The sequence below is a fragment of the Poeciliopsis prolifica genome, unplaced genomic scaffold (genome assembly GCF_027474105.1).
Source record: "Poeciliopsis prolifica strain line A6 unplaced genomic scaffold, Auburn_PproV2 SCAFFOLD180, whole genome shotgun sequence".
Classification (NCBI taxonomy): Eukaryota; Metazoa; Chordata; class Actinopteri; order Cyprinodontiformes; family Poeciliidae; genus Poeciliopsis; species Poeciliopsis prolifica.
The window spans coordinates 267570-291098 of NW_026562555.1; the positions used below are offsets into that span (position 1 = coordinate 267570).

General features: G+C 40.1%; 1 protein-coding gene and 1 long non-coding RNA gene across 2 annotated transcripts; both read left to right on the forward strand.

Moving 5' to 3' along the window:
* The first annotated feature begins 7428 nt into the window (after nucleotides 1–7428).
* On the forward strand, nucleotides 7429–22056 carry LOC129356603 (insulin-induced gene 2 protein-like). Its single transcript, XM_055026177.1, has 6 exons — nucleotides 7429–7563; nucleotides 13373–13529; nucleotides 18621–18793; nucleotides 19115–19239; nucleotides 21651–21817; nucleotides 21954–22056. The coding sequence occupies exons 2-6, from the start codon at nucleotides 13423–13425 to the stop codon at nucleotides 22054–22056; spliced, it is 675 nt and encodes a 224-aa protein (XP_054882152.1). The 5' UTR covers nucleotides 7429–7563; nucleotides 13373–13422.
* A 419-nt stretch (nucleotides 22057–22475) lies between these two features.
* Nucleotides 22476–23139, forward strand: LOC129356604 (uncharacterized). The gene is made up of 2 exons (XR_008605428.1): nucleotides 22476–22522; nucleotides 22728–23139. It is a non-coding gene; the product is annotated as an uncharacterized LOC129356604 (long non-coding RNA).
* The last annotated feature ends 390 nt before the right edge of the window (nucleotides 23140–23529 follow it).

The window sequence follows — 23529 nt, forward strand, 5'->3', positions numbered from 1 at the left end:
TATTAAAAACAATCATTTTCTCAGGTTCAAGCTCTACATAATAAGTTTAAAACATAATCATTCAGATAGCAGCACATACATTTTATTAGAAATATTTGATATGTTGTTGAGAACACAACGTATGGGTTTGTGGGTAACAGCACTGTTGTAGTTCACTCATTTCCCCTCTGTGCGTCACCCAGGTCTGTTTAGCAGTTTCAGGATGTGACCAAAAGCCCTCAGAGTCATTACTTTGAGAAATAATGAGATTTGGTTAAATGTAAAACACACACACACATGATTAAAGTAAACAATAATGTAATGGATTGTGACCTATTTAAAATGAATTGTCTGAATTATTTTTGCAGCTTATTTAAATGAAACTATTTCAATGTCAATGTCAAATTTATTTATATAGCACTTTAAAACAGGTATAAAACTGCACCAAAGTGCTGCACAGGAACAACAGTAAAACAAGTGGATATAACAGAATATCAAAAAAAAATTGCTTCAGTTAAAAGTGAATTTTCTAATTGAAGACTGTTGCAGGTTGTTTATGGATGTTTGTCTGTTTTGATTAGCATGTTGGTGGTGTATATTTTGTTTAATGGCTTTTGCACTTTGTAATGTTTTGGGATTTAGTTTTGTACGTACCTCCTGGGCTGCCGTAGATAATGAGGGCAGGCCCTATAAAAACGGGTAGGTTCATTTAACCAAATGAAGTGTCAAATGTTTGGATCAAATGTTCCCCAGTGAAAGCAGCCAGGTACTTTTTGTTTGTTGCTTATATTGTAAGTTTTTCTTGAGTAATATTATTATTGCTACATATTAATTTTGCACCCGCCACAGAACCCCCTGGGGGACATGGGGAAATTTTTTATTTGCGTTCCCTCACAATACTGTACTGATCATGTCATGTTGGAATCAAATGTTTTGATCCACATGCAGAACAACCACAGGAGAGACAGAAATCAGTAAAATGATATTTATTGTGAACAATGAGATGTGATATGAATTGTGGAACGGGGGGCGTCTGTTCACTGCAGCACGACATTGGAGATGATGAGTTTGAAGGGAGTCAGAGAATGGAACTGCGAGGATAATCAGACTGATCTTACTTGTTGTAGAAGTTTTGTCCATCCAGGAGGGGTCATACAGCAGATTTAGGGCTTTGGTCTTCTTGTGAGGGTCCTTACAGAAATCCAGGTTCTGTAAGGACCTGGAAAGAGAAGGTGGTGGAACAATTTGAGGCCCAGACGTGGATGCAGACAGGTAAGTTCAAGCGTGGCGGGGAAACGGCAGAGCGGTCCGACTGCCAGCTGGAGATATCAAGAATCTGCTAGGGATCAGACGGTGAGGAGGACGGTGGAGCTGGTGGAGCCACCAGTGGGTATGATCCACAGCAACACGAGGAAGGGAAATCCAGGAAACCAGAATGGAATCTTCTCAGGAAATCAGGAGGAAACACCATTGCTGACAAAACACTCAGGCGATGATGTGCTGGCAGTCTGCTCCTTTTGAGTCCTGGAGATGATGAGCTGATGCAACCCAGGTGTGGTGCAGCATGGGCATGCCTCGCCATGGTGAGCCATGGTGAGCCATGGCGAGGCATGCCTATAAACTGTGTTTATTGTCATTATTAAGTTTTGGTGCAAAAAACTCATTAAAATCGATTTATTCACTGCATGTTTTTGTCTATTAAGGTTGAGATGAAACTAAACATGAAAATGGCCCTTTAAACCATTCAGACTACAAACAGAGACACAATCAAAACTGTCAAGATGACTTATTACCCCATAATAAGTCAGAAATAGTTCAAATTAGGATTTATTTTTATTTCTTTCCTACTTACAGAAAGTTTCTGTTTACATCATAGGTTTGTGACCTGCGACAGGCTGGCAACCTGTCCAGGGTGACCCCGCCTGTCCAGGTGGGGTCACCCTGTCCAGGCCCAGAACGAAGCTGGAGATAGACACCAGCGACCCCCGACCCCATTTGGGATAAGGGTGAACAGAAAATGAATGGATGGATGGGTTTGTGGCGCCTTTCTATTGTAAATAAAAAGATATAAAACTTCAGATATTTTACAAAGAGGTATTAACCTTCCTGGAAAAACCTCCCCTTTTGAAGTTTTTCTATTTTGCTTTTGTTGGCCATATGTACATACAGGGTTTTTTCACATCACAAAGGAGGACAAGTATATCCACCATTCCTCTTGCTACTCCATTTCAATGTAACATTTTTAAGATCCATCAGTAGGTGTCATGACAAAATAGATATTTTTCCTCTGTTACTCAACCTAATACAGTTTAATGTTGTGCAAAGTAGAATTCAACAGCTAGCACTGGGTCAGTCTCTGTCTTTCTTGTAGCCACTCTGCTGTGTTAATGCCCACATTACCTCTGCCTTCTTTTCTGCACACTCCAGATAAGATTCAAGGACGCAGATTGATGTTTTAGCTGTCTTGGATGCGTGTGTGTGTGTGTGTGTGTGTGTGTGTTGGTATGGGAGAAGAATGAAAGAGCCATTTTCTTGTGTAATCCCAGACCCGAGTCCATTTCCACCCTGACAGGAGGAAGATTAACTTGGTTAGGCGTATAGCTACTCAACCACACCAAATTAAATTAATGGAACAAATTTCCCCCATAATTAAGATGAAAATACGTGTCAGTTGTAACCTTGCCGAACACTAATTATGTACAAATGATTTATCATCTGTTTCATTCTGAAAAGCAATGGGCTCACCTCTCTGATGGTCCTTGCTGGCTGTTCAGAGATTGCTCCTGATTAACAGTGACAGATTGGACTGCGGAGAAGCTGCATGTCACTGGTGGACGAATCAGCAGCAGGCTGAGCTCCCTCTCACATCCCTCCCATTAACCTGTACTGTGTGTGCAGATGAGCAGAATAGGGCCTGGAATGGAAATAAAAACAAGGGATAAGAAGGGATTGAATTTGGGGTGGGGATGGGAAAAAGGGATTTCACCTATCCTCCCATCTTCTGTATCTTTCATCCATCGCTTGTCATTGGAAGGTCGTCCAGGAGGGAGGGCAGAGGGGCTGCCTCATGCATTTAAACATTCACACAAAAAGGTAATTTAGAGAATAATCAACCTCACAGAACTGTGGGACCCAGAGAAAGCCATGCATGTTCGGGGACAAAATGCAAACCCAGTGCAGATAGCGCCAGACCAGGATCTGCTTGCACCATGTAGGTCTCAGCTGTTTGATATTCAGGCTTATTAAACAGGGCAGACAACTTCCAGCTGAACCTCCTGTATGTATGGTTGGACGGATGGAATTTCCTTCCATCTGTCCAACCATACATTTTCTAACACACTTATTCCTAGTTGAGTTTCAAGGGGTCAGTGTCTATCTCCGTCCTGCAAAAGGTCACCAGTCCATCGCAGAGCCCTGGTTCAGTTTATGTCCATATAATTAATCTAACAAAATTCAGGGCATTTAATTTTTCTATATCAATTAAATTCACAAGAGTTTCTGTTAATATGAACATCATTGTTTGATGGCTTATTTCTTGAAGAGGAAGGTTCCATCGTATCAGCATGAGCCCAGCAGATGGAGCTCTAGGGCTAGGCTCTACATGCTCTACAAATTGCTGTGGTTAATTATAAATTATCATTATGCTGGCACACTTATTCACTTCATGTCTGGGAAGAATGGATTTATTTGAGGGAGCAGCAGCTTTGATTTGCATCAGAATCGCAGCCTCTTGTGTAGTGGTAGACACATTCACCAGTCTGTAATCATTGTTGTGCAGACTTACTCACAAGGGATATTCCCTCTTTTTTCATGATCATTATGTATGCCACACACATGCTGCCATAGGTTTCCTGCTGGCAGCAATGGTTCATTTGCATTTTCCTCTCCTCGTCCCAAACAGTTGTGCAGTGATATTGATTTTGTTTTAGACCCCCAGCACTTCCCCCTACATGAAAAGGAACAAAGGTTTTACATTCTTTATTTTTCTGTCTGATTCCTCTTTTGCACTAGAATGGTAGTTTATTTTTTTGGTTCCAAAATGTCAAACTCATCAGGCATGATTTGACTTTCTGTTGTAAGTTGGGTCCATTAATCAGATGCCACAGTGAGCTTCCTCTACATCTTACATCTCTGTTCTTCCTTCAGTCAGCTTGTTGGTACAAACTTGACTATTCCCCAAGCTGCGAAGAGACAAGGCAGCAGTGAAGAGGATGCATGTCATGCACAAGTGCATAACGGACAGAATGTCACACAATTGAGTTCAACATTTGTAAAGCAGTTTGCATTATGCAAAATAGAACTATGTTGAAAACAATCTGTATTTTATTGTTGATTTCCTACACAATAAAAAAATGTTTTTTTTTTTGTCTTAATGTAATCTCTCCTAAGCTTAAAAAATGTAACTTTTAAGGCTCCAAAATTCTAAAAACAAATAAGCTGCAACCATTTTCTTCTATTGCTCCCATTTCATGTTTCTGCCTTCAGTGCTCTTACTGGAGGATCTCGTCACCATCAGAAGTGTCTGGGGATTAGCAGACGGAGGATGCAGGGAGGGGTCTGGTGTTATCATAGACCTCAGAGGTCATGAGGCCTATTATTTCACAGTGGTCCACTGAAGATTACATTTTAAGCCAAGACCTGACTCCACCCCTCTATCATCATCATCCACATCCAATCCACACCCCATCTTTCACGTTTACACTGACAGAGGTGACAATGGCCTGATAATGAAGAGACCCACAGAGATCAGCGAGGGAAGTGGTGATATATTGTATCCCTGCCTATTGTCAGAACCCTCAAATTGACTACTAATTGAAAAACCTGCTTGAGCCCCAGCCCCGTCCTCTCCCCTTTACAAGGCTTCCATGATCCTCCTAATCACTGGGGTTAAGTGATTGTCCCATGAGACTGTTGATGGAAGGATAACCAAAACAGGCAACAGAACTAAGAATTCGGTTTGAGAAATCATAATATTCTTTCTGTGCTGCCAAGGGCAGATGGACACACTTTTAATATTTGAATGTACATGATGAATCAGGCTGAGCAATAAATCTAGTCAAATATCCATTTATCCAATGTCTTCCTCAATACAATATTCCCTATATTCCCTATCCCTATCAGCGCTGGCCCAACACTAAGCCGTTACGGAATGAAAGATTCTTCAATCACGACGGAAGCTCCGGTGTCTTTGGAGAACATTTCTGTTCAGTTTCTATTGAGCAGAAAACGGCAATAACTGACAGCTAAAGACAACCAGGGGCGCTGCCAGGAATCTTGGGCCCATGACAAAAAATTAAATTGGGCCCCCCCCACACAGCTGCTGTTACAATTTCTTGAGTATATCAGACCCATCAAAAGCGTCACAATTTTAAAGACTTGCAACTGCCTTGCTTTCTTCGGTCCAATACTGATAACTAGCACAATATTTACTGCTCATGAACTTTACATCTAATAGACCACATACAGTTTGCATAGGTTGCTTAAATTTGTTCTATTAGTTTTAGCTTACTGAAAGGTCTCTCCTCAGTCATAGGCAATGTGCAAAATATAGATGGAGCAATCCAGACTTCTCAAAAACTGCTATGTGGTTGCATTTGATTTAAGTTGCAATATATAACTTTAATTAAAAACATGTTTTCTCCATATTTGTTAAAGCTGGCATCATGTTGTGACAGTTTGTTACAAGACAGATAATCTGTGAAAACAATCAATCTCACTCACTGCTAAATGTGCTAATGGTGGAAAAACAACCTATCATGATAGGAAAAATGTTTATCTGCTGTCATTGATAGCTATGCTAACTAGACTGAGCATCCATAACAGGTTGCGCTAGCTGCAGCATTGGGATGTGCAGCCACATGAGATTGTGATTGACAGCGCTAAAACTCTCCTGCCACTGATTGGTTGTTTCTAGATCGTACTGGGAGAAGGCAGAAAAAATAGATTTTTCACAGATTATGTCCCATGCAAACTGTCACAACATAATGACAGTTTTAACAAATATGTTAAAAAAATATTTTATTTATTTATTTAAAAAAATTTTTTTTTTTATAAAAGCTTCTTATTGCAGGTTTAATTTCACTTAAGAAAGGGCAGGTCAGGAGGGACGTGGGTTAGAGCTGCAGCTGACTATGTTGGTAATTTCTTTCCTTTATCCATTAAATGTTAGTGAAATGGAGGCAAACTGTAGCTAAGCTATCTATGCTGAATGGTTGATGATCTCACATCATCAATGAGGTTGGGATTAATGAGGTTGATTGACAGCCCTAAGACCGTCCTCCTGGTTCTGATTGGTTGTATTACTTGAACCAATAGCAGCTCAGGGAGCAGATGGAGGAGAGATTGTTTTCACAGATTATCTGTCTTGTAACAAACTGTCACAACAGGGTGCCAGCTTTAGCAAATATGGGAAAAACTTTTTTTTCTGCTTTCTCTCTGAGAAAAACTGGGTTCTAAATTGACATGTTTATCCCTTTCTCTCTCTGTCTCTCGATTTTTTGGAAACCTAATTTAAACCTAAATTATTTTTCTTAGCAGCATAGTAACTCACAGTTGTTCTTGTCTTCGACTGACTGCTGGGCAGACTGTCTGGGAGGAGTAATATTTATTTGAGAAAACAGTATATTTCTTAAATTGACAGGGCTCCATTTAAAAAAAACAATTCTATGAAATATATATATATAAATGTATATATATATATATATATATAAATGTATATATATATATATATATATATATATATATATATATATATATATTTCACTATATATATTTTTTTTTCACTAGTCAAAAAAAAAATATATATACAATTATTAACATAGACCCTCTTACATATACAGAATACATATTCAGTATATCAGGAATGTCATTCTGACTAGTCAGAATGTTAATTTAAGATATCTTAAATAGAAAAGCTGTGTAATTAAAATATCTCTAATTCATTTGGAGATATATGAAAAGGAATCTTGACTAAAATTATAATTCAATTTAATTTAATTTTGTCTAGTCATTATTTGCTTTTAAGATATCCATAATTTAATTTTCACTAGTCAAAACTACATTTCTCCTATCCAAAAATACATTTAAGATATCTTGAATTGTGGAGTCATTCGAGATATCTTTAATTAGAATTATGAGTAGTCAAAACTACAATCGAGATATCTTGAGTTTACTTCATGACTGGTCATAATTTAATTGTACATATCTGAAATGTGTATTTCATGGTAGATGTATTGAATTGAAATCTCCATACGTCATTTCGACTAGTATGAAAATAATTACAGATATGTCAAGTAGATATTTTGTGTAGTCAAAATATAATTAGACATATCTTAAATTTCACAATGCAATGTAAGGGTAGTAAAAGTGAATTTATGATAAAACGGTCTGCCATACAGCAAGCTCCTTTCTCATTGTATAACGTAGTTGCGTCATAGATGTCGAGGCTGACCAGCCGGAAGTAGTCGGAGTGAAGAGCGAAGGAGAAATCTTAGAAACTGGTGGTCTTTGTTTGTTTGTGATAAGACTTTATAAAATCCCTCACAATGTTCTGCGGCGGTCAGAGATCTTCCGTTTCAGGATAAGGTAAGAGTTAAGTTTGATTTCATCCAGTTTGCTATGACTGGGGATGTTAAATTGCCTCCAGTAGCAATGTGAGCTGTTTTTAGTTCATTTCGTTCAGCATTAAGTGGCTTATCACAACCCACGTGACATTGTGTTATTAGTGTATTTTTTTTTTTTTTTTTTTTTTTTTTTTTTTTTTAGCGAGAAAGGCCATGTTTCTGTCTGACACACACCGAGCAGGACATGGTCGTGTGAAAACTTCTCCGCCTCTAAGCTTTTGTTGGCTCACAGGCGACCCATCTCACCCGGTGTTATAGATGAACTGGTGGCGGCAAGTGGCAAAGACAGATGTTTGTGTGGGCGTGGCTTTTTAGGACCCCTTTACCGAACCAGGAAGTAAACAAGGCGAGAAACTTAAAAAAAAAAAAACTACACATTTTTGCAAAAATACTGTCCGAAGCCGTAAGAACCCATTGAGATCTCGGAAATAACTAATTAGATAGACTTTTATTGGTCGAACATGGTATGTTTCCTTTTTTGTGTCTTTTTTTGACATTAATCTGCAAAATTACCAAAACATGTAAATTACGCAGAACTTGTCCTGATTTCTGTGTTGCTTCAGAGGTTGAAACTCGTCAAAGGAAGATCGAAATAGATCTCAAGATGCCATAAACAGATCTCAAAGCAAAGATTAATCCCTGAAATCCGACATAAATGTTGAAGAGCCATGAGATTGAAAATAAATGTTTAAAAAGATGGACTGGCTATGTTGTTTTTTACATCTCCTCATTATGATATTTCAATCCGATATCCACAGAAACGATAGCAAATGTTTTTTAAACTCTGTTTTTTTGCAACATGTTATAGTTTATTTCCCAGTTCATTTGCAGAAGACATGGCGGCCAGAGATCTATGTGACAGAGAGTATCATCGCTTCTTTATTGGTTGATATTTTTTCTCATAATTTAACTTGACGTTTCTATTCTTTTCATCAAATGACCCTAATACTCAACTATAAGAGACAACACAATTGTCTCATATACTTTTACATCAGAAATGGGTTAAAATCATCACTCAAACTGAGATTCTGAAAGTGTCACCAGTTAATCCAGGTTTGAATCTTACAGTGCGAGATATTATTCATTGGATCAGAATCAAAAACAGGTAGGATTTATGGACTAAAACAGCACTCTCAAAACTCAGCGACCGTGGGTATGAGTTCAGCTAGAGATTTCGTCTGATTCACATTTTGGACCCATTTATTTTATTGTCTAAACAAAGAATATTCACTTGTGTGGTATATTTTGGTGATTCAATATATTCTTGAAAATTCCTGCACATACAAATAACTATTATTGTTTTCAAGAGATTGTACAGAAAGAGATATTTTCTAATTTGTTTATTTACACTTGTCGCGTTTTGATCAGGAAACGACACAGCCGCCTAATTTTTTACAAACATCAGTCAAACGGGGTTGAGGACCCCGTTTGACTGTCTAGTTAATTCAGGTCTTAATGCGGCTCGTTTTGTTCATATGTCCCCTCGTCACCAGCCTGCAAACAGCTTCACAGGAGAGAACACAGACAAATACTGTAGATATGGCTCATAATCTGTTGGTGGTATCTGACACTATAGTTTATGATTATAACTTTGGCTTGAACATTTGGATATCACTACCAACTACAACAGATGTTTGTGGCTGTTAACTTTATATCATTTAGATGAGATCTTATTGCAGTATAACTGATCGACATTATTTGATATTCCTCTCTATTTGGACACGTAAACACCACAGCAACACCATCAGTATGTGATTGAAAGTTTATTAAATATGGTGACACCAACCTCATTGTTTAGCGACACTTCCTGTGGGTAGTGTCGCTAAAAAAGAGGAAAGTTCAGAAACAGTTTGGTTGTATTGCAGGATCTGAGCCAGAAACACACACTAGGCTAGAAGTGTTAAGTAATTCACATTACAGGAACTTGAGGGTCAATTCCAATGTTTTTCTGATCAAGGCTGGTTACAAAAAGCAGAAACCTTCCACTTAGTTTTACATTCTGGCTGTTCATGAGATGAAATTCATTATTCTGGTGAACCTGAATGTGAATGTGATTGTCGCGTTACTCATTGAACTGGTTCTGCTCAAATGTGGTACTTTCGAAGCGTACTGAACGCTGCTCTGTAGAAACTTTTGAAACATAATTGTCATGTGCAACATTAAACATATTTGCTTCAAATATGTATTCTTCAGAAAGAAATTGGAATAACTCGAGAGAAGAATGATCAATAGTGGAAATGAGAACAGAATAATAATTGACCTTATTCTCTGTGATGAGATCAAAATGATCCACATGGGAGAAAACTTCCTCTTCCTTGTTGATCCATAGTTTTCGATAAGAAGCCAAACAACACAAACTATCTCCATCCAACAAAACCCACAAACATGTCGATACATTTTCTGTTTATTAATACAATTTGGCGCGTTCACAACCAAACGACACAGGAACTGGATCGGTCACGTGGTTTTTCTTAAAGAGATACGCGCACCGACACGGAGCTTCGCCTTGTTTGCTCGGCGCATGTGCCGAGGTTTCAGTCTCGTCAGACCCATCATTAGGTATTAACATACTACAAAATATAAATATGGAAAAACGGAAGTAATCTAATTCATCTATGTAATGCAGCGGTGTAACTTTGTGTTGTAAATTGGTGGGGACGCATTATTAGGAACATCTGAGGAACGGAGGTAATGCTGATGCACCTTGGAAGGCCTTTTTTGTGCTAAGAACAAGGCCAAATTTAAATGTGAATGCCATGCATTCTTAATCAATAACCTAGGCTTGTCAGATGAATAGTACTTATTTAAAATAAAAACCTTTTCGAAGGTCTTAAACATACTAAGAGATGAAAGGATGTTGAACTATCCATTGTCTATAACAGTGGTCCCAAACCTTTTTATTACTGCGGACCGGTCAAGTCTTGGCAATTTTGACCCAATTTTCCCTTTATGATAATCTTACAACGTCCTGCAGTGTGTGCTGCTGTGTTGAATATGCCCAATATAAAATCGGCATTTTCAACATTGACTTGTCCCGATTATCGCAGCCTGTGGGGGTTTCCTGCCTGGGAGCGAGAGGGCAGCCTGTTGAATGTGACAGGTAGCCAATCAGAAAATGCTGTGATGTAAGAACAGAGGGAATCCCAAACAGCTGACACGGCGCAACTGAGAGTCCGGTGGACATCGAAGGTGATATGTGGAAATGTTTATTACTACATGTACAATACATTTTTATATACGTTTATTATATGTGGTTATGCTTATTCAGTTAAAAATGTTAACTATGAAAAATCATAACTCGTCACCAAATCATAGTGCAGAAATAGAGCAGTTGCTCCCGCTTTGTTTTATCCAATGCCTTTTCTTTTTATAACGTCCACAAGCTATCTCTACTGCTTCTACATCGTCATCTGTGTTTGATTATTATAAATTCCTGTATGGTATGTTGGGAGTTTTACTGATATTTCTTCTGGAATCGGGATGTTTGTGACTGGAATCGGTTCTTGTGGTGTGTTGCTCCTGCCATGTGGCTGGACACATGAACTGACCGAACCTGTTGGACTTTTATTGGCTGACAATCCTTAAATCGTGCTGTGTGAACCAAACCTAAACTCAGAAGCTCTTTTCCTCTCATCTCAACCAGTGTCCTGATGCTCACTGACTCTGGTCGCTATGGTAACGTTTACATCCCTTCAAAATAAGATACAGATGCGCAACAAAAGCAAACATTTTACTTTTGTGAAAATTTTAACTCACATTAACGACTAATGTCCGTGACTTCTGGGGCAAAACATAGATTTCTCCTCTCAGTGCCTCAGACAAATGATCTGCCAGTGCGGATGAAGGAATTTTTTTTTTTTTTACGAAATATTTTAAAAGGGAGCCGTGAGCTTGTTTCTCCCATCTGGGAGTGATGAGAGACAATGACACCCGAAGTGCTGCCAATGCACACGGTCTCTACGTGGAGAAGCAGTTTGAAGCATCATTAACGAATCGGTCACCATATCATGCAGAGCGTCTTGGAATGTGGGAATCACCTACCAGGATAAATTCACTCTCCTGTCTCTTCTCTGGACCTTTTCCCCTCAGCAAAGAAACTTTACAAAGACATGTGATCTGTTTCTTACTCATTTTGCTGCTTGTGGCTCAATATTGACGCGCAAGACGTAACCGAGAGAATCTGGTTAAAGGATTTTCAAAATAAAAGAACCTCCAGACTCAAATAATACATAAAACGGAAATATTTAATTATTTCTTGCGCGCCTGATACCAATCGGTCCACGGACCGGTACCGGGCAATGGCCCGGGGGTTGGGAACCACTGGTCTATAATGTATTTGTAGAATTGGTTAAAAATGACCTTTTTAGTCATATTCTAATTCATGGAATGAGGCTGTATATTTGCTCAGTGCTTGTCCACAGTTGAAAACAGTTACAAAATTCAGCTCATGCTGCTACCACAAGATTTTGCCCTTGTGGGAAACCGCCAGAGCATGTCACATCTGTGTCTCCACTCGTCAAGAATTTCAGTGGGACATTTTTGGGGCTATAGGCAGTTGGGTTGTAGAGTGACCATCAATATATTCTATTCAAATTTGAATTTAGGGGTTAGGTTAGGCTAACCCTATAGCTCTCCATCAAGACTCTGGTCTTGATGGAGAGACCAGAGTCTTGATGGAGAGCTATATTAAATATGAATAAGAATTTAAAGTTTATCAATATTTGGGAATGTGTTCTTGTATTATCATGGCATTATCATTATATTGCTTGAAACAACAATAATGTCCTTATTGTTTGCAAATCCAGCAAAGTTAATTTTTGTGACAGGCCTTTTTATGGAAGATATGATTTTGCCATCTAGAAACTTTTACTTAAATGCATTTTTGAAAGTATTCTGCTTTCATATTACTGGATGAAAAATATTTCCAGTGGCTAATTTTTGATAGTTACTGTCGTTTATTGGTCTAAAATGAACAAACAAGCAAACCACAGCAAACCTGCTAAACTAAAGAGAACATGCAACACACCCAAATCTGTCTTCTGTTGGTGGGCTTCACACCCATGCCTGATGAAGCCATCTCAGGCACATTGGATGTTAAATCACTTAAGTGTTTACATCATGTTTATCATATAAAAACATAAGCATCATTTTTTTAACAACTTAAAGATATTGGCTTGGTCTGATGGCTGAAATACAATTTAAAGGAAACCCAATAATAATCACTCAAACCTGCACCATTTGAGTGAAATGGTGAAGGCTGCACCATTTCAAACATAAGAAATGTTCTGGTCCAAAGTGAACTAAAGGTTCACAGTATGGCCTTCTACCTCAGTTGGTTCATAAAATGCACAAAATGATTAGCAATGAATAAAATGTATAGTTTTTGTAGTTTATTTTTGAAGAAATCTAAAGTAGCCCTAATTTATCTCAAGAAAATGTCAACTGTTTTGGGGGGAAAAAACTAACATGATCTCTAATCTATTAGAGATCACGTTAATTTTCCAGTTTTTCCAGTGCTTTCATTTTCACACATCTTAGCAACTGCTGTCAACACAACAGTGAAGTTCAGGAAATCCTTGTTGCCAAACTGGTAACTTGTTGATTGCAAAACTCAAAATGTGGTATAAGGAAGTGAAGTTAATGCATGGCTATTCAAATAAGTTGCAGCTATTAATGCTAAGACAGAAAATAAAGTTGTCAATAATTTTATGTCAAACAATTGTCAAAAATGTTTTGTGACAATGGATCGGACTCTTTTTCTGTGCAACCAGATGAGGCTTCTGGATTCAGTCATGGTGGAGAAACATACTTCCTCTTCTGAATGTGTGCAACACCGACTACGATGAGCAGCAGTGCATTGACCAGTGACCAGCGGTCAGAGAGACAGCACAATAGCCGGGGACCCTATGTGTCATTTATCACCAACAGGTTTGCTTTTGACTGTCTCACATTACCTTGATTATGGGGGAAATTTTCTGCCATAATTTGTCTGAAAGCAGGACTTCATGTCTTTCTTCTCAAAACTTGAAATGCTTGTACTGCAAACTTTACTGTGCTTTCTCAAACACTTCTCCTTGCTCTCAAAACTTTTCTATGCTCGGATCAAATCTCCGCTTGCAAACCTCTCTGCTCACTTGCCAAACATTTTCTATACAAGCTTGGAGCAGAAAAGTACCATCGCCTGGCAACCTCTCAGCCAATCGAATGTGTTATTCTAGGTGAGTGGACGTGCCAGGGCTCCCCCCAATACTCCTTTCCCCCACTTGAGTCAAAGTTTGAATTTGCTAGAATTGCCATGGCTACTGGTGAGCATTGAGTCACTCAGCTTTAAATGTGATTTATTTGCAATGTGGACACAGTGAAATGCTCGCCAGAGCTTTGACTATTTGGGGAAGATTTGGTGTTGAGTGGATGACTGTCAGACAGGCTGCAGTGCTGAGGAAGCAGGAGAAGTTAATATTCGCTTTGGCTGCTCTGTCTGCTCAGGACAGACAGGTTCAGTCAAGCTGCAGAGTGCTGTTCCCATAACAACATGATATATAGCTGAAAATGCTCTTTATGTCCGAGGTTGGTGTTTGTACCCAGCAGCTGTCAGGACAGTTGCTCTGTTAGTGTTAGTTGCTGCTATGATGACATAAACAAGCCAGAAGCTTAGAGCCAACTCTTTCCTTGTTCTATCCATCTTTTACACAGTATAAACACTAAATGTATTATTAGTTATTGTTTAAAAATGAACAAATAAATAAGTCTCGAAACGAGTCTGAAAAATTGCTAAACAGTGACAAAGTGGACTAGTTGACAACAGTGCTTCTTTTGTTCTGATCACTCCCATCTCTCTGTTCATCCCACTCAGCCATGTCTCTTGGCTCCTCACATTTGCTGGAATTTTTTCAAATTTGCCATAACTTTCCCCATAACTTTCAGAAATTAGTTATACTTTAAAGAGTCAGGACAAAAAATGGCTGTTGATTTTTATCAGTTTTATGGGTTTTCTATTAATATCCATCTATCTAGATTGTTGTTCACTGTCTGGCTGCCGAAGGAGGAACAGCTTATCCTCCTCTCTTTCGTCCTTACTGATAACTCTGCCTGTGAATTGTTTTTAAAGCGACAGTTTTTATAGTTAAATGATTTCAGGCAGTCCAAACCTAAGGACTGGGAGATTTTCTTACTTTTCTTTATCTCCAAGTTAAACCAGGGCTGCAGGGCTGACCCCAAGGACATGAGCAGTATTTTACAACGACTTCAGTCTATAGAAATGAAGATTAAGCTGCTGGAGGTGAACTTTGAGATCAACGCTACCTGTGGAAATGAAACAACCCTTCCTCAAATCAAGGCCCCGCAACAAGCAGCTCACCTGGAACGCTCTGGGTGCCAATCCGAAACGGGAGTCCCACACTGCGGATCCGATGAGACGACTATCAGGGAGAACCCTGCACCTGGACGAATCAGCGTGGCCGGCTCTGAGCCGAAACCCACCTTCAACTTCAACACCTGCTCCGCCAAAGGAAGACAAACAAGCAGCTGCAACCAAAACGCCTCAGTGGGGTCACCAGGTGACCCCACTGACCCCGCTCCCTCAGACAAAGCAACCAGCAAGAGCCTCAAAACATTCCCACACATTTCTTTCAGAAAGTCCTGCCTGTTATTGTTACTGATCTGATACAAATAGTAACTCATCACTCACATCAGGTGTTTTCCCTCAGGCTTTGAAAACAGCAGTCATCAAACCACTGTTAAAAAAGAACAATGGACAAATCACTACTGCAGAATTACAGGCCGACCTCTGACCTCCCATTCATCAGCAAAGTTATTGAAAAAACAGTGTAAACAATTAAATAGTTTCCTCATGATGACCAACTGCTTTGACTCTTTCCAATCTGGTTTTCGTGCTCACCACAGCACGGAGACTGGCCTAGTCAAAGTATTCAATGATATCCATATAAATACAGACTGTGGGAGAACCACGGTGCTGGTTCTGTTGGACCTCAGTGCAGCTTTTGACATATTACTGAATGCACTGGAGAGTTGGGTTGGACTCTCCGGTTCGGTGCTCGACTGGTTTGAATCTTACATAAAGAACAGGATTTCTTTGTTTCAATTGGAAACTTCTCATCAAAGAGGTCAAAGGTCACATGTGGGGTACCCCAAGTTCAATCTTAGGATCCCTCTTATTCAATATTTATATTCTCCCACTAGCTCAGGTTATAACAGGAAATAATATTAGCTACCATAACTATGCAGATGATCTCAGCTCTACATTATGATGTCACCAGTGACCTTTGACCCCATCCAATCACTGAATAAATGTTTAGAACAGATACATGTGTGGATGTGCCAAAACTTTCTCCAGCTGAACAGAAACAAAACTGAAGTCATTATTTTTGGACTAAAGAGGAACGATCTAGAGCTATAGATCTAGAGCTATAGATCTAGAGCTATAGATCTAGAGCTATAGATCTAGAGTCAATGCACAGCTTCAGTTATTACAACTAAAAACTAGAGATCAGGTCCGAAACCTGGGAGTAGTGATGGACTCACACCTGAACCTTGCGAGTCACATAAAGACAGTTACAAAGTCGGCCTTCTATCACCTGAAGAACATCTCCAGGATTAGAGGACTAATGTCTCAGCCAGATCTAGAGAAACTCATCCATGTGTTTATCTTTAGTCGCATTGATTATTGTAACAGCGTCTTCACAGGCCTGTCCAACAAATCAATCCTCCAGCTGCAGCTGATCCAGAAGCTGCTGCTCCTGTTCTCACTAAAACCAGGAAGATAGAGACATAACAGCAGTTTTAAAGTCCTCCACTGGCTCCCTGTAGCTCAAAGAATAGATTTTAAAATACTGTTGTTAGTTTATAAATCACTGAACGGTTTAGCACCACAATACATCAAAGATCTGCTGTTGTTGTATCAACCTTCCAGACTCTCAGGTTCTGGTTCTGGTTCTGCGCTGCATCCCCAGAACCAGAACCAAGAGAGGAGAAGCAGCTTTCAGCATCTATGCACCAAAAATCTGGAACAAACTTCCAGAAAACTGTAAAACAGCAGAATGTATTGTTCATTCCATGATGCATGACTTTGTGTTTATGATATAAAGCGCTTTGAAATGCCTTGCTGCTGAAATGTGCTATACAAATAAAATTTGATCGATTGATTGATTGTTCCTATGTTGATATGGGATAGACAGATATCTCTCTAGTAGCAGACGATGGATGGATGGATGGATGGATGAATGATGGATGATGGATGATGGATGATGATGGATGGATGGATGGATGGATGGATGGGATGGATGGATGAATGATGGACACAGACACACCCACAAGAAGGAAACAAATACAGAGGTTGCCAGGTGATGACACTTTTCTGTTCTAAGCGAAAGTAGAAAATGTTTGGCAAGCGGAGATTTGATGTGAGCAGAGACAAGTTTTGAGAGCAAGGAGAAAAGTTTGAGAAAGCACAGCGAATATTTGAAAGAGAGCGTAAGTTTGGAGTACAAGCATTGCAAGTTTTGAGAAGAAAGACATGAAGTAATGCTTTCATACTGACCATGTGTGCTCTCAAATTATGGCAGTAAAAAAGTTCCCCATAAATGATGTTTGTCATTTGTGTAATGACATGTCAGTTCCCATCATATAAATACATGTTTAGCACTCGCATACCAAAGGCAAAGTTGTGTCATATTTTCTGAGAAAAGCTTGCAGAGTGACTGACGGATTATTGAGTCCAGTTGTGTTTTGCTAAGCTTTTAGTGTTTCCCCTGCTTTCTACTTTGCTGCTTATCTTCTTCCTCCCTCCAGATCAGAGCAGTAACAAAAGCAATGTCAGCAAGGAGTTTTTATGCAAAACAGAGTCAAAGAAATTATAATTTAAAATATCTTAGTAAAAATAACCCCTAACATTCTTGATGCGGTCTCCGTCCTATTAACAGTCAATATTTGTACAGATATGATTTGAGTGTCTATTCTCAAATCTTGCTAGAAAATATTAACAACACATATAAATATATTTGCAAAATGTAGAGATTAGTAGTGCATTTGATCCTTTTAGGCAATGTGGATATATGTTGAATTTGGTCTGCAGTGACTTACAGACCAGTCATACCTTTGTAAATGCGTTTTGCCACTAGTAAAATAAAACAAAATGTAAATTCTTAATTTGATGGTAACGATGACCATTCTCCCACTGTGAGCCTGTATTTGTAGTGAAAATTTACCATAGAGAGTTGCTCACTCTTTCAGTCTGAAGAGACAGATTTTTCTCTCACTTGAATAGTGCGACAAGTCGGGTTTTTTTTAATTGAACTTCAAGTTTCTGGTTTTATGGTATCTCAGTTTTCTTGCTTATCAAGATGTTTTTCAGCAATAAAGATGGGCTTCCTTGGCTTTTCATGCCATAATATTTACAAGGAAGGGGTTTGTCTTGACTAGCTGGTTTTCCTGCTATCACCTGTTTACATTCATCAGTAACCCTACATCAGTTCATCTGTTTCTTCTTGTGTATTCTGCTCTGTCTTCTCAAACCTCCAGTCAGTCGAGGCCGATGGCCGTGTGTACTGAGCCAGGTTCTGGTTCTGCTGGAGGTTTTTTCTGTTAAAGGAGAGTTTTTTCTCTCTACTGTCACTGCACTCATGCTCTGTATGAAGGATTGCTGTAAAGTTAATGCCACAACGCAAGCTTACAAACTCATTCAAGTGGAGTGAATGACTTGAAGCAATAGAGTAAAATATACTTTAATGCATATTCTACAATATACTGGGTTTTCTTTTTAATCTACTTTGAATAATTAACTCAAATTAGGATCATTGGAATGTATGTGACCGAATAAAAAAAAAATTGTGACATTTGCTGTGGATTGGCACTATATAAATCAACTGAATTGAATTGACTGGTACTACTGCAGTACATTGTGTCCTGTCCCAATACTACTGTTACAGACTTTGACAATTCTCAGAGGAAATGTGTCCCAAGTCTTTTACCTACCGTGTTTCTTTTTGTGTTTTTGCCTTTCAGAACCACCAACCTTTTCATCCGAGGGGGAATGCTGTTTTTTGTGGGAGTCTTCCTGGCTCTTGTGCTAAACCTTCTTCAGGTGCAGAGAAATGTGACACTTTTCCATCCAGATGTCATCAGTAGTATCTTCTCATCAGTGTGGTGGGTGCCACCCAGCTGTGGCACTGCCTCAGGTGTGTAAAAGTGGTTAAATATGTTAAAATTATGAAAAACCACAACATTATTAGATTGTAACCCCCTCTTCAAGTGTTCACCATCCAAACTCACTAATAATTTTGTCATGCCTTCAGGATTAAGGAAGTAACCCCAAATTAGTGTGTTTATTTCTCTGTATTTGCTCAAAACTGAAGGGACAGTGACTGACTTCTGAGAAGTTTGTGCACAGAAATGCCCGACTTCCACAAGTCCTGTCTGAACTGAAGCAGAACTTCATCATCACTGTTACTTCATTTCTGCTTTGTTTCTAGCATTCTGTGTTGTTTTGTCCTCCACAGCCATGATTGGCATGCTGTATCCCTGCATCGACAGAAGACTTGGTAAACCTCACAATTTCAAGCGGGAGTGGTCTAGTGTGATGCGATGTGTGGCTGTATTTGTTGGTATCAACCATGCCAGTGCTGTATCCTTTTATTTGTTGTTTATTGTGGCTGTTAAAGTGATTAAAATACACAAAATGTTAGTATCAGTATGCAAAGCTTAGCAGTCCAGGAAATATGGGAATAATTCACAGACAAATCAAAACTTCACGCTAAACTTGAAGCAACATGGATTCTGTGCCTCCTGCTCTCCCTCCAGCCCCAGCCATCCTCTCAAGGCAGCGCTTATCCTGATTGCTGATATAACTTCTGCACTCCTTTCTCCACACCCCCCTACTGGGGGGCATGGACTAAGACCCTCCCGTCTATATGAATAACAGGAAGACAAACGGCTCCCTCTGTTTCTTCAGCGTAAGATAGCACTGTCTTAAGAGCAAAGATGCTTTCTAGCGGTACCGTCTGTTTGTGCCTGTCTTGTCAGATGGGGTACATCATGTCCTTTGATGGGCACCGGATCTGTGAGGCATGTTTCGCTGACCTTACCCTGACGCCTCAGCCCTGCTGTATTTTCCTCCTGCTGGAAGAGAGGAGGCAGAGGCTAGCCTTTTTCAAGGCTGGCGTTAGGCGTGGCGACGGGCCCACCAAGTCCGGTTGCTGCTCGTGGGGAGATGCTAGCTATGCTGAGCTGGAATCAGATGATTCCCCCATCAGAGAGGATGACAGCAAGAGCAGCAGCGGTTTGGATGTTGCTTCCCAGCTGGGAAACACAGCAGTGGAAGAGAGGCGGCTGAGAGGATGCTCAGTCAACCCTGGGCTCTGCATGTCCCCGGGCTCCCAGCTGTGGGCTCGCTCCTCGATCAAGCTATCTAGCTTGATCGAGGAGGCGGCTAGCGCTCAGAGGCTTCCCGTCTCCCTACCTCCTCAACCATGCTTGAATGAACTGGCGGACGGTTTAGCTCTGCCCCGAGTCGCCGTCGGGATCCTCAGCCTTAGTTTCCCACCGTAATGGTTTACATAACTGAGGCCGCGGCTGAGGCAGCGGCTGAGGCCAAGAAGCCGAGGCAGCGGGGCTGAGGCCGAGAAGCCGAGGGTGCCTGTCTCCACTTATGCGCCTATCACCAGGGTGTAGGGGTTCATGATGTTTTCCCTCGTTTCCCCCTCTCTATCCGGGCCTCGCTGACGTGTTTGGGTCCAGGACATCAGGATTAGTCCAGCAACCTGTGCCCTCTTCTATCACCTGATTACCAGGAGCCACCCGGAGATAGGCCAGTGTCTCTGGGCTGTTGGCTGAACGGGAGCACCTAGAAAGGCACGCTCTCCCTCAGAGTATGGTGTACACATTCAGGGCGCAAGAGCCGCTTCTACCACAGTGTTATATGAATCGAAACGGTCAGCCTTTCAATGCTGGTGCCCAGGAGAGGGCTTGGAGCCTATTTCATGTTCTTTAGGCTGCGTGCTGTCATTTCTCCAGCAGAAATGGACAGAAATCTAGCTTTCAGCACGATTAAAGCTGATGCTGCAGCTATTTCCTCCTACCACAAGGATTTTGGTGACAGAACGGTCTTCAACCACCCGCTGATGAAATGGTTTCTGAGAGGTGTACGCAGAAGCAGACCTGTGTCACACCCACTTTCTCCTCCGTGGGATTTGAGCTTGGTCCGGCCCGCTCTGGTTGAAGCTCCATTCGAGCTTTTAGCTCAGGCTCCTCTTGAGTTCCTGTCTTTTAAAACTGATCTGCTGTTGGCCCTTATGTCTGCAAAGAGAGTGAGTGATTTATTCGCGCTCTCTGTAGCCTTATGCTGTGTGGGAGACTGGGAGTGCATAATACACACTCCAGGCTGAGACTGTTGTTTGTTATATGTAAGCAGATGCTTCATGGTGGTGGTCTGGATGGACTCAGTGAGGCACAGACTACATCCTGCTTTGTTGTTAACCCACTAGCGATAGCCTGAAAGGGCGAAGCCTATGCAAAATAGGACGTTGGTTTGTATTGCAACCCCAGATTCTGTGAGGGGCCACACCAGTAGGTGGGTGTGGACTAAGCTTTCTTCAGTGCTGTGCTGCGCACAAGGGATAAACCACCTGCAATAGCCTTAAAGGGCGAAACCTATACTCATAGAATCTGAGGTTACAATATGTAACCGTTTATTTTCATGCCTCACTACCTCTAGTTCTGTTTTAGTTTTTATTTAAGTTCTGTAAAGTCTTCCTCACCCAAACATTCACTGTACTGCATCTGCTGTGCAAGTTGCATAAAAATTCTTGTTCTCATTATAATTCAATAAACCAGTTTACAGTTCGGACATTTCAATAGAAGCCACCACCTCCCTACAGTAAATGCATCTTGTGGTCCTATTTTCATCAAAAGAACACAGTTTCATGCTAACCAACTTACTACATGTCAGGCAAAACCCTGGATCCTTCCAGGAACAATACAGCACCAATGTGTGAAATTATCTTAAGGTCTGCTTATTTCTCTTACCCCTTTGGTCAGAAAGTAGACTTTGCAAACAATGTCCAGTTATCGCTGACCCTAGCAGCACTCTCCATTGGTTTGTGGTGGACGTTTGACCGCTCCCGCAGTGGCTTTGGTTTGGGAATCAGCATTGCCTTACTGGCCACTCTCACCACTCAGATCCTGGTTTACAATGGAGTGTTTCAGTAAGCTGCTTCACTGCACATTTTTATTTATTTTTACTCTTTAACTGAAGATTACTGTTTTTCAGATTTTCCCATTTAGTTATTCCATTGTGAATACAGTGCAAAGCTGACTTCTATATGCCTATTCTCTGCCTAGGTATACTAATCCAGATTTCCTCTACATTCGCTCTTGGCTTCCCTGCATCTATTTTTCTGGAGTTATTACAATGGGAAACATTGGTCGACAGCTTGCTTGGTAAGAAATGGCAAAAGCATTTTATCCAAATAAAAATCTGAATAGTGTTGTGTATATTTGCCCTTGTAAGTAAATACTTGGTTGCAGTTACATCAGCTGGACTTTTAGGTGGTTTCTCTGCCAGCTTTGCTTCAGCTCCTTTGGAACTGGCCAACCAGTGTCCATAGTTATTATACATTAGATTTGTGTGAACTCAACTTAAAGAGGTTTACACAGAAAAACAACCATCAACGCCTGGGCTTTTAATCATCGCTTTTTTATTGAACTAAATATACCACATCTTTGTTTAGCTGATGGTTTTTCTTGTGTATTATCACAAATCCAGTGCAGTTTTATGGCGTGATGACTGTCACATTGGCTGCTCATTAAGATTCATCTCATCGAAAAAGCAGATCTGCAGTTGTTTGACTCAACTTTGCTTATTTTTTATTTGCATCTGGAGATTGGCACAACATGAAGAGTTATAGAAAGTAAGCATTACTGTGCTTGTATCATTCAGCCTTGCTTGAATGAAGAATATTGCTGTCTTTCTCTCAGGCACTTCTGAGTGATTCTTCCTTTTATAGGAGGATTATTGTTGGTTTGAGTGAAAAAGCTAATTTGATTTTTTCACATTTGGAAAAGCCAAAAGGAGTTTGAACCTTCAATAACTTACTACTCCTCTGTTTTTTCCAGTATGAATACAAGTTTCTGCAAGAGAAGACCCATCTGGACTGAGATTTCTGTCTCATCAAAAATCTGAGACGACATGTATTCATCATGTACCAGTTAGGAAATGTTAAACCCATGAACTCTTGACTGGCTGTGTTCTGCAGATGAAGACAGTATTTTGTGATTCGTTCTCTCCAGGTCTTTTTAAAACATTTCTGCTTCCCTGGGATGAAGTGAATCATGACAAGAGTTTATTTTTCCTTGTCCGTGGTGCAGTCTGTGCATCTAACTGGAAGGGGATTATCAACAGAACAATCCTTTTTCACATCACAAACTTTGGCTGCATTGTGCCAAAACAAAATTGATCCCTTTTTCTTTATTCTTTATGTATCAGTAATAATATTTGCAGTCTGTTTAAAATAAATCCTCAAACACATGGACGGACGTATGTCTTTTTCATTTTTGTATGGGGTTAGTGCCAGTCACTACAGGCCCATTTGGCCTATACTATACAATAAAACATGCTAAAGTTTCTGGATTTTGCTGGACAGAGTGAAAATCAAAGACACTATTATGTAAAATACTCCTTTTTAGCTTCACATCATGCTAAAATGTTATTCTCTCATCAAAAACATACACAGAGTGTTATGGGGGAATTTTTCTGCCGAAACGCAAGAGCACACATTTTCGTTTTGAAAGCAAGACTTTGTCTTTCTTCTCAAAACTTGACACTTGTATTCAAAACTTCTCCTAGCACTCACACTTAGTCTCTGCTTGAAATCTCTGCTCCCTTAAGCCCAGTTCACACTACACGATTTTTTTGCCC

Excerpts from the sequence above, each read along its gene's own strand:
- LOC129356603 (XM_055026177.1), top strand. The coding sequence starts at position 13,423 with ATGTGTGCAACACCGACTACGATGAGCAGCAGTGCATTGACCAGTGAC. Across the intron at positions 13,530-18,620 it reads GTGTCATTTATCACCAACAG|AACCACCAACCTTTTCATCC; the intron begins GTTTGCTTTTGA and ends TTTGCCTTTCAG. Across the intron at positions 18,794-19,114 it reads CAGCTGTGGCACTGCCTCAG|CCATGATTGGCATGCTGTAT; the intron begins GTGTGTAAAAGT and ends TGTCCTCCACAG.